Source organism: Diabrotica undecimpunctata, chromosome 1, assembly GCF_040954645.1.
Source record: "Diabrotica undecimpunctata isolate CICGRU chromosome 1, icDiaUnde3, whole genome shotgun sequence".
NCBI lineage: Eukaryota > Metazoa > Arthropoda > Insecta > Coleoptera > Chrysomelidae > Diabrotica > Diabrotica undecimpunctata.
Window position 1 is genome coordinate 162,762,956 of NC_092803.1, and position 17,398 is coordinate 162,780,353.

Here is a 17,398-nt window from a genome sequence, read left to right on the forward strand (position 1 = left end):
GTCCTTCCTGTTGATTTGTTTGTTCATTTGTTCCAAGAGATTCATGTAAGTACCCCTTTGTTTCATTTTTGTAGTTGCCCCAATCCGATCCCTTGCCATTCAACTTATCCATGACCCCAGCTCTCCACATAAATCCTGAGTGCCGTTCGCATAGGTATCGTTTATTTTGCTTGCGCTATCTCTACCCCTAGTAACTTCTGTCCCAATTTTCAACCCGTTATAGCAATACTCTATGTGGTAGGCAAATTTTCGTTACCAAACTGATTTATTATACTCAAAATACTATACGTATTTTGTCTTAGTAGGACTCATCCAAAAAATAAAAGTTAATAACATTAGAGTTTATCGAGGAGTAGAGTTTGGATTCGATCACCAATTACTTAAAGCGTCACTACTATTTACATTTAAAGAAAGCCAACGACGAAATGATGAAAGCTCAATGATACTGCAAGACATCTCAACAAGGAAGAAAAATTGGAAGTAAAATTTTCTGGGTTAGTAAAATTTTCTTTGCCGAAACGTCGCGTCGTCAAAATATTGGTTTTTTCAAAAACTAAAATTTTTCAACACGGAGTTAAACCCGGAAAACTACTTGAAGCCTATATATATATATATATATATATATATATATATATATATATATATATATATATATATCTTTCACATCGATATATCTTTCAAATCGATAATGACAGCTACATCAAAGTTGGCCTGATAAAACTTCAGTATGTTTATAAGCCGTCAAAAGCATTTGCATTTAAGTTTTATACATACAACAAAAGTTATTCGCAATGGAATTTAAATGTAATAGTGTGATTGCGTTATATTTGGCTGTAAAATCACAACCAGCTATTGTTCGTCAGCTCAAACATCTCAAAGTAAATAAAATGTTTGTGTATCGCACCATAACTCGTTATAATGATACTGGTAGCATTGCCAAACGCTATGGTGGTGGACGAAAAAAAAACAGCAACATCACCTGAAATGGTTCGGAAAGTGAAGGCTCGACTTGAACGAAATCCACGTCGTAGTGGTAATCAAATGGCCAAAGAACTGAAAATATCCCAGCGAAGCATGCAACGAATATTGATAAAGAAGCTCAAGGTTAAGCCTTACAAGTTCCAAAAAGCACACGATGTTATACCAAAGCAAAAAAAAGTTCGGCTTGAAAGAGCAAAGGAGTTGTTTCGCCTGCGCGAACGTGGCGAATTTCCGAACACAGTGTTCTCTGATGAGAAAAATTTCCCTATTGAGCAGTTCATAAACTCTCAAAATGATCGTGTTTACTTGACCGAACGCACTTACGAAAGTTAGAGCTTACGAACGGCCACTCGAAGTAATTTCCCATCTCAAGTAATGGTATGGGCAGCTGTAACCGCCGATGGACGCTCTCCAATCATTTTTATTGAATCTGGTGTAGTCAATGCAACTTATTATCGGGAAAATGTTTTAGAAGCTGCTTTAGAGCCGTGGGCACGCAAACATTTTAGTTGTAGACCATGGACTTTCGAACAAGACTCAACACCGTCTCATAAAGCTAGTTTGAACCAAGAATGGTTAAAAAACCATGTTCCACACTTCATTTCATCCACACAATGGCTTTCGAATTAGCCAGACGCAAATCCGATGGACTATTCTATCTGGTCCATTTTGGAGAGTAAGGTGAGGACTAAAAAATATGCCAGTATGGAGCGTTGAAGAAAGCAATTATACGCGAATGGGCCAAAATACCGGAAGATCACATTCGTGCAGCATGCAACTCGTTTTTTGATCGTTTAAAGGCCATAGTCAAGGTAAAAGGTTTGTTTATTTTCACACATTTTTGTCATTTGAATCAATAAAAAATAATTTCACACAAAAATTATGGCCGCGGTAACAGTTCAATTGCGTAACCCGTATATATATATAAGTATATGTCCTTTTATATTTTTTTAGTGTGTAGACCAAGCATGGTATTTGGCTGTTGACTCACAACTATTCTTCTTGTCTCCAATTATTATAATAGGATTACTAAGAAATCCATTTAAGACTTGTTTAGCGTGTATTGGAATTTCTATTTTATCAGGAATATACACTTTTTGTATAACAATGAAATATAATCTTGGATCCAGTTTCTTTGAGTAAGTATATTATTGCAGAAAAATCATCCAGCATAGACACCAATTTAATATATACTGCGTGGCTTTAGATAGAGAGGTAATAACTAAAACTACTAATTTTAAAAGGATGTTAAATGTTTATCTACATATCTGAATTACTAGAAACAATAATAGCATATTGGTCTTACTTACTCATTTAGTGACGTCAATTTACAAACCGAACTTGTCTGCAGTCATTTGTAAAATAGTTGGGAGTATTTATTGTTTTCTTATAACAGTCGTTTTCTTTTTCTTCTTATTATTCTCCTTCTTTCTCTTTATAAGCAATTCTGCTTGTTCATTGGCGGATTAATATCTCTATGGAAGGTTGTCATTCCATCTTTTGCACGGTCTTCCTATACTTGTTCTGCCGATTAGTGGCTTATCTCTTGCTATTTTGACGACACGGGTCTCCCCCATTCTGCTTATGTGGTTATTCCATTCTTTTTTTTTTCTATTTTTGTGTCCATTTATTTATACACTGTATGTTACATTTTCTTCTAATGTCTTCACTTCTCTTTCGATCTCTCAGCGTATTCCCTGTAATTCTTCTCAGTGCTCTCATCTCTGCTGTTTTCAGTAGCCTTTGTGTTGTGGCGGTATCGGGTCTTGTTTCTAAGGCGTATGTTATTATTGGTCTTACACTGGCTTTATAAATTCTTGACTTCATCTCAGTGTCAATGTGTCTGTTTCACTATATAGTGTTATTAAGGCATCCTGCCAGTCTATTTACTTTTTATACTTGATCTCTCACTTCTTTGTCCAGGTCTTCATAGCTAGACAGTGTAATTCCCACGTATTTTATTTCCATTACTTGTTCAATACTGATACCATCAATTTCTATTTTATATCTGGTTGCTTCTTTGCTGATTACTATTGTTTTAGTTTTCTGAGATGAGATTGTCATATTAAATTCTTTTGCTCTTATGTTAAATCTGTGGACCAGTCTTTGCAGACTATCTTCGTCTTGGGCTATCAATATTGCGTCGTTTGCGTAACAGAGTATTTTGATTTCTTTGTTTCCCATTCTGTATCCTCTTTTTTTGTTAACGGTTTTGATGATTTCATCCATGATCAAATTGAAGAGCATCGGGCTCAATGCATCCCCTTGTCTTATTCCGCTGCCTATTTCTATAGGTTCTGTAAGTTCTGGAAGTCCATCTATTCTGACTTCCATTTTTTGTTTTGGAAGATGTTGTCGATAGTTTTTATAATATTTAGGGAAACTTCTCTATTATACAGAAGTTGGATTACATCTTTTAGTCTTACTCTGTCAAATGCTTTCTTTAGGTCAATCAGATACAGAAATGCTGGTTTATTATACTCTAGTGATTTCTCAGTAATTTGCTTTATAATGAATATTGCATCTATACACGTCGTCTGCACAACAGTCGTTTTCAATACTTTATATTGATTTCAGTATGAAATTAAAATAGTTAATGTTTTTAGGATTCATTTGTTTTCGGGCATGCGTATTTCAAGGGTTTATGAAGTTTTGAAAAATTCATATGTATATGATGTCGATTTCTATGAGCCACCTTTGGACGATAGCTAAAAAATATATTTTATTTTATAAATAAAAATTTAAACGATATCTAAACTTTTATTAATAAAATATCCATAACAATATGAACACATAAGATAAAAAATAACATAAATATATACATTCTTCACAGAAGCAGTATAACTAAATAAAGTCAAAAGAATACAAAATTAAACATCCTAATATTATAAGTAAAGGAAAAGGTTTTCAATATTTTCTTCTACCAAATTAACGCTTCTATACATTTTATACATTTCATCTAATAAGCGAAAATACCAAAGTAACAAAAATTGCCAAACTCAAATGGAGCTTTTTAGGTCAAACTGCTAGACAAAAGACCAACGTTGGAATGCCACAATATAACATTGGAGACCCTACAAAGGTAAACGACCAAGAGGAAGGCCGCAGATGAGATTGGTAGATGACATAAAAAGAGTAGCCGAAACAAATTCGAAGTATGTTGCTCAGAATAGAGATCGATGGAAGGAGTTGGGAGAAGACTATGTCCAAAAATGGACGATAGAAGTCTAAGAAAAAGAAGAAGTAAAGGACAGTATACAGGAGTCACCTGACTATTACAAATATGCTATGTGCTTACGGGGGAAATCTCCATACTAAATCACATTTATTATCCATAGTAAATCACAAGAAAATATTAAGGTTCAGTCCGCACACTAACACTGATCGGGTACGTGAGAGGTAATAGTTAACATGCTATGTGCCTACTGGGAAAATCTCCATATTTAAGTTCGTCGAACATTAAAAATCAACAAATATTGTGACTAGTTTGAAATGATTATTGGCCTAAAAAAAGACGTACTGTCATCTCTACTGTCATCTCTCCGCTTTAATGTAAAACTGGAAAAAGTAGTCAGAACAGCACAAATTAGAACAGAACTATTAACAGTAAATGGATAAAAATTACTACTAGAATTCGAAGACGACATTTACCTTGTTGGAAACACTACCACTGTAAAGAAAACTTTCAGCAAAACCCAGATAGAGGCAAAAAACTGATCTAATGGCCAATGAAGAGAATGAATTTTTCTAAGAGTTTTCATCTATGCTATTTCTAGAATTCTTTCTGTTCTCCATATATCTGGCCGTGTATGTCATTATTAGTCTGATGACTATTTTGTAAATTATTCTGCCTTTCGTTTCTTTCCCTATATTCTTATTTCTCCATATTGTTTCATCAGGATCCTGCGGCCCTATTCTATTTACTTGTTCTTCTACTTATGTTTCGAGCTTTCCATAGCTAGATAGTGCGGTGCCTATATATTTAAACTTTATCACTTTTTTATTATCTGACACTCCAGCTTCAATTTACGTCGTAGTATATTTGCTGTTATAACCATGATTTTTATTTATTATGGGAAAAATATCTTTTCTGCGGTAATATTAAATTGGAGCAGCATACGTTATAAATCATCATCACTTTGAGAGATATTGCGTCGTCTGCATACCAGATTATTTTAAGTTGTTTTTCTCCCATTTGGTATCTTTTATTCTTTCTTACTTTTTTATTATCTCATCCACAATAAGGTTGATCAATAGATGGCTCAGGAAACTCCCCTCTCTTATCTCATTGTCAGCCTTAATTGGGTTAGTTAGATCTTCTTCTACTTTTACTTTTATTGTGTTGTTCTGGTAGACATTTTCGACCATTTTGCTTATTCCTAGAGGTGTTCCTTTATTTTGACTCTCTCAGGTGCCTTCTTGATGTCCACAAAATATAAATATGCCGATTTGTTGCATTCTAGTGATTACTCTTGCACTTGTCTCATTGTAAATATAGCATCGGTGCATGATCTTCTCGATCTAAAACCTTGTTGTTCTTCTGCAACTGTTATAATTTGATTTAATTTGTTTGTTATAACTTTGGTTGTGAGTTTTAATGTTATGTTTAATAGGTTGACTCCTTTTTGGTTCTCTGTGTCGATTTGTTTTTCTTTTTGAAGAAAGGTATTAAAATGCTTGTTCTACATTCTTGTAATATTCTGTTTTGTTATATTATTTTTTTGATTACTTTTAATAGTTGTTTATATATATATATATATATATATATATATATATATTTAATTATTTACTTTTTTAGGTTTAGTGTACCTTATCAAGAAAATATTTATATGTCTACAATGGTACGGTTACCAGCATGGTTTATAGGAATTATATTTGGATATATAATTTTTGAATATAGGAATATTAAAATACCCAAGGTCAGTATTGTGCTTATTTACTAATTACTCTAATATATATATATATATATATATATATATATATATATATATATATTATTATGATTGTTTATTTTGAGTTCAAACTTAGTTTATTGAGCCAATAAAAAAATTATAACTTATCTGTTATCAAAAGTAAAATAATCCTTATATTACCTGTGTTCGATGGATTCAAAAGATTTTCTAGTTGTCTTTTATCGGGATAGAGAAGAAAGGATAATAATACAAATATATTATATTACAAAGATTTACGTTTTTTTATTTTATATGAAACGAATAAAACAATTATTAAATTCTGTCGTTATCTTATCAATCAGCATACAAGAAAATAAATCAAATTATTATGATAATAAGATTATAAAGCTACATACATTTATATTACGTGAAAAACCAATTTTACTTAAAATTTTCTTTACTTGAAAAAAGAAACCACAAAACTTTAAACTTTTGATTAGCCTAACAAAACCTCAGTTCTTAAATTTGAATGCTAATGACCATGATGTCGAAACGATCCTTCACAGATATAAAATTCAATTGTACAAACACTTACAGTTTATTTTCTTCTTGAGTTGTATGTTGGAACATACCCAGAAAAATCCAGTCTCCTTAAAGATGTGATCTCCCCTTTTTGGCACTTCGGCTCCTTCTTTACGTCTCTGCAAACCTCCTTCAGACTACACAAAAAACGCCTGATTCACTTCTCCAAACTCCGCTACTTATTTATGACACCAGGACCTCCTTTTGTCAACTTGATGCCGTAAGAATACTTTCACATATACTTTATAAAATGCCCACGGTAGATACAAAGACCTCTTTTAATCCACTTGTTATCTCCGTCTTCAAACTATTCACTTCTTTTCGTTACGCCGGTATCCAAAATCACGAACCACACCCTATCTTGAGACACACGACTGTTTCCTTTCGATGACCAAAATATGACTGACTTCTCCTGTCTCATCATCGACTCCCAAATTCCCATTTTTAAAAACGACCGTCCAATCAAAAAGCTTAAATTGTGTTTACTATGATTTTGGAAAAGCCTAATTTCGGTTTCAGAGAAAACTAAATAGCTTACTTTAAAATTGGTTTTTTCAATACATCCTTTATACCTATTTCAAAAGATTAGAATATGGTCATTTAATACTCGACTATACAAACAATGAAAAAGATTAACTTCAGGTAAAATGTCTTCTAATTCTAAACAAAGGTTTTTCGATAATTTTGTTTGCAACGGAAACAAACAAATTTCTATTCTTATCTACACTAAATCTTATCTTAAATTACTATATACAATTTGTTTATATTGATTTCTTAAAAATTTATTCCGATGGATATTTTTATTTGTGTTTCTTTGGTTGGGAAAGAAAAAGTATGACAATATATATATATATATATATATATATATATATATATATATACTAATTACTCTTAATATATATATATATATATATATATATATATATATATATATATATATATATATATATATATATATATATATATATATATATATATATGGTTTCAGTTGTTTTCCGGGTTTGACTCCGCGTTAAATAGTTTTGGTTTTTAGAAAAACCATTGTTTTGACGACGTTTCGGTAAGGTCACACTTGCCATTGTCAAGTCAGATTAGTTCTGCTTTTTCTTGATGTTTCAGGCAAACATCTAGCGGATGGACTATATAACAATATTATTTAAATCACAACAGTAAATATTCAAAGTTTGTAATTCATATATTTTTTAGACTGCAAGAATTTTCGCTTGGACGCTAGTGATCATAATAATTTTTGGAGTAATTTTGGTTCATCTTGTTTTCATGAAATCTGATGAGTATAACGCTTTAAATTCAGCACTGTTTAACACATTTGCTCGACAGTTATGGTCGCTTGCCATAGCTTTGACCATATTTCTATGTAGAACTGATAGAGAAGGTAACTTTTTAAAAAAATTAATTTGTGTCGTATTATACTAACCAAATATTTAAATGGGAATAAGCCACAATTAAAGGTTAAAGTACGTTTATTGACGTTTCAATTTCCACTTCGGAAATCGTTCTCAAAATACCAAAATTTCCGAAGTGGAAATCGAAACGTCAATAAACGTACTTTAACCTTTAATTGTGGCTTATTCCCATTTAAATAGTGATTACTTTAAGATGCTACAAGAAAATAGCTTCAAAACAATATAAATTAACCAGTTGTATCTTCTGCTGGTCATTTGCGATTATTTTGACAAAATTTTAATCGCTACTATTTCAAGATGATTTCTATAGACTCAAACAGTTTTATAAGTTTGTGTAACAATAAAACACTGAAAACTTTGTTTTCAAAACTTCCACAAAATTTATTTTAAATTCTTATCACTACAGCTGTTTCGGCTAATTTTGGTTTGGTGGTGGAAATACTAAGTTCAGGGCTTTCTTGTGTAGTTTTTGATTTAACATTTTATTAATTGTTTGTTCGTTGTATCCATTGTTTACTGCTATTTGCTTAATGATATTTAATTCTGTCTCAAAATTGTATTTTGACATAGGAATTGCTGTTAATCTATGTAACATACTATGATAGGCTGCCAGTTTATGTTGTGTGGGATGGGATGATGAATTGTGAATAGTCGTGTCAGTATGGGTAGGTTTATGAAATATGGAGAAGTCATGTTTGTTTTTAAGTCTGGTAATTTTTAAATCTAAAAAATTTATGGATTGATTTTGTTCTGTTTCTATTGTAAATTCAATATGACTATGAAGAGAATTAATATACGATAAAAATTGGTCGAGTTGCCTGTTAGTTCCTGTGAAACATACCAGTACGTCGTCTACGTATCTCCACCAATATAAAAACTGTTTGAATATGGGATGTTTTGAAATCTTTGTCTCTAGATGATCCATAAAAATATCTGATAGCAATGGGCTTAGAGGATTGCCCATTATCAGTCCTGTACTGTTATTTGTATATAATTCATTATTAAATTCAAAGTAGTCCTGGTTTATGCAAACTTCAAGAAGATGTAAAATTTCAGATGTAATGATTGGATTTGTACTATTTTGGTCTAAAAGGTTTTTTACTAGAATAAAAGTTTCTGTAGGAGGAATACTAGGAAAAATTTTTTTACGTCAAATGAAATTAATTTGGAGTTGTTAGGTAACTGAAAATGTTGTATTTTATTAACTAGTTCTATTGCATTTTTTATGGTAAATTTAGGTGAAAATTTAGTGTGTTCTAAAATAATCTCTAACAGTTTTTTTGAAAGTTTATATGACGGAGCTGTATAAAAAGACACTACAGGTCTTATTGGGTGATCCGGTTTGTGTAGTTTAATGAAAGAGTATAATTTAGGAGGCTGTGGGTTCATGATACTGAGGTATTTCTGTTCTCTTGGATTTACTATTGATTTTGAATTTTCTAACGCTAGCTTTATTTGTTTTTGATACTTTTCTATTGGATCTTTGTGTAACGTTTCAATGTTTTGATTATTTCAAAATTCTATTGTTTTGTTATTATATTCTATTTTATCTATAGCAATAGTAGTGTTACCTTTGTCTGCTTTTGTAAACACTATGTTGTTTTCTATTGATTTATTTTTAATTGAAATGGCTGTTTTATTCTCTTTGTAACAGGAATTTTTGGTTTCACTACACACATCTGTAATAGATTTTGCAATTATACTTTTTTCGATATTGTTAGCAGTTTTGTTTAATGCTACTTCACATTCTACACCTAAATATTCTAAAGGTTTCTGATTATTATGTTGGGGCAAGTTGAGTTTAAATCCTTTCTCTGAAAGTTGTATCTCGCTATTACTAAATTTAGTATCTGTTAAATTTATAAATCTATTGAAAAAATTATGGTTCGAAAAACTTCTTGTATAATGAATATTGGGTTTTTTACTATTGCAAATTAGATTAGGAATAACACCAGCTTTCAGAACAAATAAATATATTAAAATATATATTATAAATATATTAAAAACAACAAGAGCCAACATAAAAAACACTTACACAGTGGTGTGTACAAACTTAAATGTGGCGACTGCCCAAAAACTTACATTGGTCAAACAGGTAGAAATTTTAATAAACGAATAGCAGAACATAAAAGGGCTTTCAATAATAGAAAAACAGATTCTACATACGCACTTAACCTTCTAGATCATAATCATTCTTTTAATGATGAATTTAAAATTCTACACATTCAAAATAAAGGCCTTAAGCTATCTTTGTTAGAATCTATGGAAATCAACAAATTAAAAAACACAGATATAATTCTGAATGACCAGCTTGAGACAAACAGTTCTCCCCTCCTCAACCTATTTCATTAGAGACTATAAAGTGTAAACCCATGCCAGAAACAGATCACTTGAGAAAGGCAATTAGCCGAAACAGCTGTAGTGATAAGAATTTAAAATAAATTTTGTGGAAGTTTTGAAAACAAAGTTTTCAGTGTTTTATTGTTACATAAAATGAATTTCCATCAAGTAACGGTCGAATCCATCAATTATTTATAAGTTTGTCGCATGTTGTCCATACTGTGCCTATTCGACTTTGTATTTCATAGTTTAAACAAGGTTTAAACAGTATCTGCCTATTTTGCTTTCGAGTTAGAAATTAAATAGAATAAACGCAAATACCGAACCATCGAGAAAAAACCATCCAGAACATTTTAGGCAAATAAATAGAATGAATATGTTATGGAATATGTCCAAAAGTTTGGAATATTGAAATATTTCATCTTTTTATCGATTTTTATATATAAACTCTTCTGAATAGTTAAATATCATTTTGTTTTAATTCTCAACAATACTAAATAAATCTTTAAACCAGATAAACGATAAGCAAAAAAAATATTTATTCTCTTGGAGTGAAAAACTTACAATGTACAACTTAAATTAAAAATAAATTAGTATAGAAAAAAATAATTTTTAATAAAACTAATAATTAGTATTTTCTCTATTGGCCTGTATTCATGACTGTAGGGGATTTGGCATGCTGCCGATTAACTGGTCGAGCTGGGCTTGCGAAATTCTCTCCCATTCTTCACAAGCAGTATCTTTTAGTTCTCGAAGTGTAATAGGGGGATTGTTTCGCATCTTAATGCGTGTTTTGAGAATGTCCCAAGCATGTTTAATAAGTTTCATGTCGGGGGAATTCGAGGGCCACTGTAATGTAGATATTCCTTCTTCTTCCAGAAAATTTTGTACTGCTGCTGTTCGATGAGGAGGTGCGTTGTCATGCATAAACACCAATTCATCACCTACTGCCCCTCGAAATAGACGTACGACAGGATTTAAAACTTCCTCGATGTATACAGCACCAGTGGCTCTTTTCTCGAGAACTAGTAGTGGCGTCCGTGTACCACTCATAATACCACCCCAAACCATAATACTACCACCTTCAAATGGGACACGCGGTTGGGCTGTTTCCAGTCGGGCTTGTCTATCTGGGGCCCTCCAAACCAGTGTTCTTTGCGAATCAGATAGCAAGCCAATTTTTGACCCGTCAGAGAACATCACGTTATTCCAGTTAGGACCATGATACACCATTTCTATAGCTCATTGCAACCTTGCTATTTTGTGTTGGTAGGTTAGTTTAGGAACACGTAGCGGTCTTCTACGATACAAATTTACCTCATTTAGTCTGCGTGTTATTGTTTGCCGTGAAATATTCAGTCTTTGAAGCCTAGAAAGTTCTCTGGATATATTACTTGTAGATTCCAGATGATTTCTGCGAGCTATCAATGTTATTTGCCCGTCTTGAGATAATGTTGTACATCGACTTCTACCACTTCTGGGACGATCCTTGACGTCATTTGTATCTTGGAATTTTTTTTAATTTTCGATACAGCACTCTTAGTAACATCAACAATATTCGCGATATAACTTTGACTCAAGCCCTGTTGTAACCAAGCAATTACTCTAGATCTGTCAAAATGAGATATCACGTTTCTAGGCATTTTTAAACGACTCAATTAAAATTTAAACAAACACTGAAATAATGCGTAAATACGCTAATCAGTTAAATGTGACCAAAATCATACAAAAGCGATTCAAATTTTTTATCATTTTTATTTAAAAACGCTCTAGAATGAATATCAACAACAGTTTTAAAACCACCAAAGGCGTAGATACATTATTTGTACATATTCCAAACTTTTGGACATGTGTGTATATTTTAATAACACGGGTTGGCAATTTAGTCATTTCACAAATTATAAATGTTACTACATGACATAATACGATTTACCAAAATGAAGGTGTTTTAGAACAGATATCGCCTGATCTAAATCATTAACATTTAAATATAGAATCCATAACCTACTTAATTACAATTTTTTTGATGCCTCTTGTTTAAAATTCTATTTAAAAAATTATAAACAACTTAACAAAGGAATTAATTGTAAACAATTATTATTGTTTTATGCGGCTAGAATTCCAAACCACATTATTTTTAGAGCACAGACTATTCTAATTATTAGATTTTTTTCTGATGGGTCTATAGAAAGGTTGTAAGTGGTACGATCGCTGGATATATTGTTATAGGTTTATTTTATAAATGTCATTTATTTTTAGGATTGATAAACAATTTTTTATCATTGCCAATCTTTCAAAGATTAGTTCGCATATCCTACAGCGTATTTCTGACACATTTGGCAGTAATCTACTACTTTATTGGAAGTAAAAAACAGTCAACATACTTTAGAAATATCAGTAATGTGAGTATAGAAATTAATTTAATAATAAAGAATTCATTGCGATGACGAAGTGCTAGTGCTAGGAAATTTTATGATAGCTGGGGATTAGATATATAGTAAGGAATCCATTGCAATGATATGTTGCTATATAGTAAGATCCATGAGAGTGGGGGATAAATCGGCGTCACATAAACCATACAATTGTGGCGAAAACAAAAGTCTTACTACTTCAGTTGAAAACATGTGTCTATTACCAATAAGCCACTATAAGTAGTATATGTGTTCTCATAGCAAACAGTTACTGTGAGAACACGTTATACTACTTAAGTATATTGGCTTATTGGTTCTGAAATTTAAACTACATAATTGTCTTCTCTTCTGCGGTTTCAGGATTCCGATTTATGTCGACTACGAACACATACGAAATACGATACGAAAAACGAAAATGGAACAAGGTTAATAGACTTTGCAGCGTCCTACAACCTACTAATAAAATCGACAATGTTCGAACACAAGAAAATACACAAACAAACATGGGTCTCCAACGACGGCGTCACAAGAAATCAGATCGATCATGTGCTAGCAGATGCCAGAAGGGGTAGTAACTGTCTAGACGTAAGAAGCCTAAGAGGAGCTGATGGAGACACGGATCATTTTCTGGTAAAAGCAAAGATAAGGACAATGATAGCGTCCAAAAAAACACACAAGAAAACACCAACACAATTATGGAATACCGAAGTTCTACGTAATAAGGAGACAGAACAGAAATTTCAAAAGGCTATAAAAATCGCTCTTACACAGACAGAAGACTATAACAACATAGACTCAGCTTGGAAAATATCAAATTAGCTCTGACAAGCGTATCAGATGAAATACTAGGATACAAAAAGAAAACAACAAAAAAATGGTTCGATGATGAATGCCTGAACTTCATAACAGCAAGATAAAATAAAACGTTCAACGAAAAATAAATATTTAGGGTCCCAAGCACGAGAAATCATTTTTATTGTACTTTTTATTAATAAAGAGAACATAGTTAGAGCAATAAAAGTACATAGAATTAGATGCTATCCAAACATAATGAGAAGAGAGAAGAGCAATTCGTTAAAGAGTTATAACGGAATGAATACCACTAGGTAAAAGAACCAGAGGTAGACCTAAACTGATGGAGACAGCAAATGGAAGAACACTTAAGGAGTATGGAAATTAGAAATATAAGAAGGACAATCAAAGAGAGAAAAATGGAGAACATTAGCTATCTTATTGCCATTTATAGTTATACGTTTGGGGTCTGTATTTGTCATTGTTTTTGTTTTTGGCATATACATTTTTATGTCGACGTATTGGGAGCTGTGTGCGAGCTCCTTCACCATAGTTTGTAGTTCCAAATTCCAAAGGCGAGTTCCTCCACCATAGTTTGTAGGCTTGTTAGGTAGGTCTATTATAAATTGCCATCTTAAGAAAAAATGCTTCTGGCAGTCAAACGATTACATACAAAGTTTCTAGAAGAAATGGGCTACACTGTAAGTAGAGAAACTCTCCGAAAAGTAAGTCATAATGTAGAATTTCGTTAGAAAAAAAAGCAAAAATAATAGACACATCTTAACGGAAAAGCACGATATACGCAAGTTTAGACTAGAATGTACTCGATTGAAAAATCTAACGATTGTTTATACGGACGTGACGTATTTGCATTCAGATTACACAAAGGAATACAATTGGAGTAATTACAGTTGTAGCAGGCTGAGAAAACTGGTTTCCATAGAACAAAGTTTAATTATTGCCGCTGCTGGTAATGTGAATGTATTCTTTAATGATTCTTCTTTGAGGTAGAAACGTCAATATAAATCCGTTGATTATCACGAGGATATAAACTTCGAGAATAACAGAAGCGGCTTACAGGTAAATTTCTAATTAATTTCCCTCCAAACATCGTTACAATATTAATCAATGCACCATACCACAATAAACAATAGGATAAACAGGCAAATTCCACATCTAAAACAACAGATTGTAATGTAAAGAAATAGAAAATATAAACGTAAGTCTCGACCCGTGACTTGAATCAGTTGTAAGCGTGTTGACTTTTGTAATACATTACAAATATAATACTTCTTTCGTTTGGGGAAATGTAAATCTAAAACCTAGTTGGGCTAGTGTAATGGGAGCCCAACGTCACTAGATATGCAAATAACTTTTCTCAGTTATTTGGTTCATAAGAGTGCAATGATATTTATAGTGTCAAATTACAGAATTCGTTTTTTATAATATGTAAAATTGGTATTACTAAACATGTAAATTATTAACGTGATTTTTTAGGTTCATGATTTTGCTGGTGATTTATGTTTTGTTTTAATTGTTTCCTCAATATGGTGTGTACTATTCGAATCGCCATTTATAGCGATTGCTAAATTTTTCTATAAAAGAGGTAAGACTAAACTATTTATTTTCTGTGTTTATATATTTTATAAATTCTTATCATTATTTGGATTACCGTAATTTCGGGTGACTTTGGCCCGCCAGGGTGACTTTGGCTCATTTTGGAAAAAAGATATTTTAGTAACTAGTGCGTAGATACAATATATTATCATGTACATTTCATTATACCTCACCATCAGTACCATATTAACTTTAGGAAAATTTTAATAAATCACGGTAATACTGGTTATAAGAAAAAAATGAATTTTTAAAATATAGCCATTTTACGTAAGATTTCTTGACTGTAAAAATTAGTTGGCAACCAATAATACTTCCAAGAGTAAGATTAATTGCATAGCTGCACAGTGAATATCTGTGAATTCTTACCCGCCTGGCGTCAGTATTTCAGTCTAAACGTAGATGCTAATAAGGTCGGTTGTTATTTGCAAAGAGGTACAGAATTTAACGGTTTTCGGGTGACTTTGGCCCAGGTTGTTGAATGTTGGATTTTGGTTATTCGTTGGTTCTATATTTAAATTGAAGTAAGTAAATGCTGATTTTTAATTTGAATTTAGCCTTGTAACAACTGCAGAGTTTGTTAACTGTATAGAACTAACGACTTTTTTTTAGATGCCCTCAAATTACAAACGTGTTGCTGGTAGTAGAAATTATGGAAATTACACGGCAGACACAGTAGAAAGAGCTCTAGAAGCTATCAGAAATGGAGTCCTATCTCAAAGAAAAGCTGCACTAGAATTCGGAGTGCCAATAAGTACTTTAAAACTTGGCAAAATTGAAGTTTGTAGCAATGGCCCGAAGTCAACGTAAGAAAATCCTACCACCTGGGTAATATTGATTTCACAGAGCCATTGGAACTTGGACACAACCGATATTTCTTTCCAGATTTAAAAACAAGCTTGTAAATTGTTTTATTGTTCATTCTTTGTTTAAAAATGATGTTCTTTGTAAACCGAGGGTCCTATGTAGAGTTTCATTTTAGTTTTAGATTTTTTTGTTTGAAATTTAAATAAATATTTTTTTAACTAATAAAATGTTTATTTATTATTCATCTTGTAGGGTGACTTAAGCCCAAACACTAATAATCACAGAGAATTAATGTAAAATGTAGCTTGAGACAAAGTCACCCGACACCAGCGGGTGACTTTGCACACCACATTTTTATTTTTTTTGTAATAAAGTAAGCGCTTCGTTGTGTTTTAGTGTAATTTTTGTAAAAAAGTAGTTAAAGACTCAAATACAAATAAATTAAGAAATATACTTTTATGTATTTAGAATACTGAAATCTACGTTCAAACTTCGAAAGTGAGTCAAAGTCACCCGAAATTACCCAAAAATAAGACAAGTTAGCAAGAAATACGCAAAATTTTTATCATCCAAACTTGAAAGAGAGTAAGATTCCGGAGCAACTGGGCTGGGCGTATTATTGTTTTGTACAGTTTTATTTTTGTATTTCTCTATATAATTGTGGATTTAACGAGGAGATTGAGCCCAAAATAGCATCTGTTGGTCGTGCAAATTCTGCGGTTTATCTCTACGGTAGTATTATTGTCAGTATTAAGGAGCGCTCCCAGGTATACAAATTCGTTCACTGCTTCGATGAAGTCGTTTTCTATAACAAGTGGTCATAGGATTTGTGGTTGCGTGCTTATTTTCATATACTTCGTTTTGTTGGTGTTTATTATTAAACCCATATTTGTGGATATTTTTTTTTAATGTTAGAATGCGCCTCTAGTACAACGTTTTCCGGTCTTCCAACAATATTGATATCATCAGCATAGACAAGGATTTGCACTGATTTATTATATATTAAACCATTGGTTGTAATTTGTGACATATGTATTACTTTATTCAAAACCAGATTAAACAGAGTCGTACGCTGCTTTGTAGTCTATAATTATGTGATGAGTAAATATGCCATATTCCATTGTATTTTCTAAAATTTGTCTCAAGGTTGCAATCTGATAAGTCGATTTACCACCTCTGAAACCAGCCTGGTATTTTTCTATAATCCGTTCTGCATATGGTACCATACGGTGACATAGTACTATGGAAAATATTTTATACGCTGCAATTAGAAGTAATTCCTCTGTAGTTGGAGCATTCAAAGATGTCTCCTTTTTTGTGTATGGTGCAAAGTATTCCAATATTCCAATCATTGGGGAAAATTTCTGTGTTCAAATTTTTTTTACAAGCTGCTGTAATGCCATTATGGTATTGTGGATACCTTCTTTATATAGTTCAGCTGGGAGATTATTTATTCCAAGTGATTTGTTTCTGGGAGTTCAAAAAATTATCAAAATTAAAGACGCCAACAATAAGGAAGAGAAGGAAAAATATAAAATAACAAATATTGTCGAAG

At 32.0% G+C, this 17,398-nt stretch overlaps 1 protein-coding gene across 1 annotated transcript in view; it reads left to right on the forward strand.

The window, feature by feature from the left end:
• Positions 1-17,398, forward strand: part of LOC140441160 (nose resistant to fluoxetine protein 6-like) — a 45,596-nt gene that overhangs the window by 23,882 nt on the left and 4,316 nt on the right. The window contains exons 8-12 of the mRNA XM_072531635.1: positions 1,936-2,120; positions 5,780-5,900; positions 7,662-7,848; positions 12,479-12,621; positions 14,920-15,028. Coding sequence (XP_072387736.1) covers positions 1,936-2,120; positions 5,780-5,900; positions 7,662-7,848; positions 12,479-12,621; positions 14,920-15,028 — 745 coding nt within the window. The remainder of the gene's footprint in view (positions 1-1,935; positions 2,121-5,779; positions 5,901-7,661; positions 7,849-12,478; positions 12,622-14,919; positions 15,029-17,398) is intronic.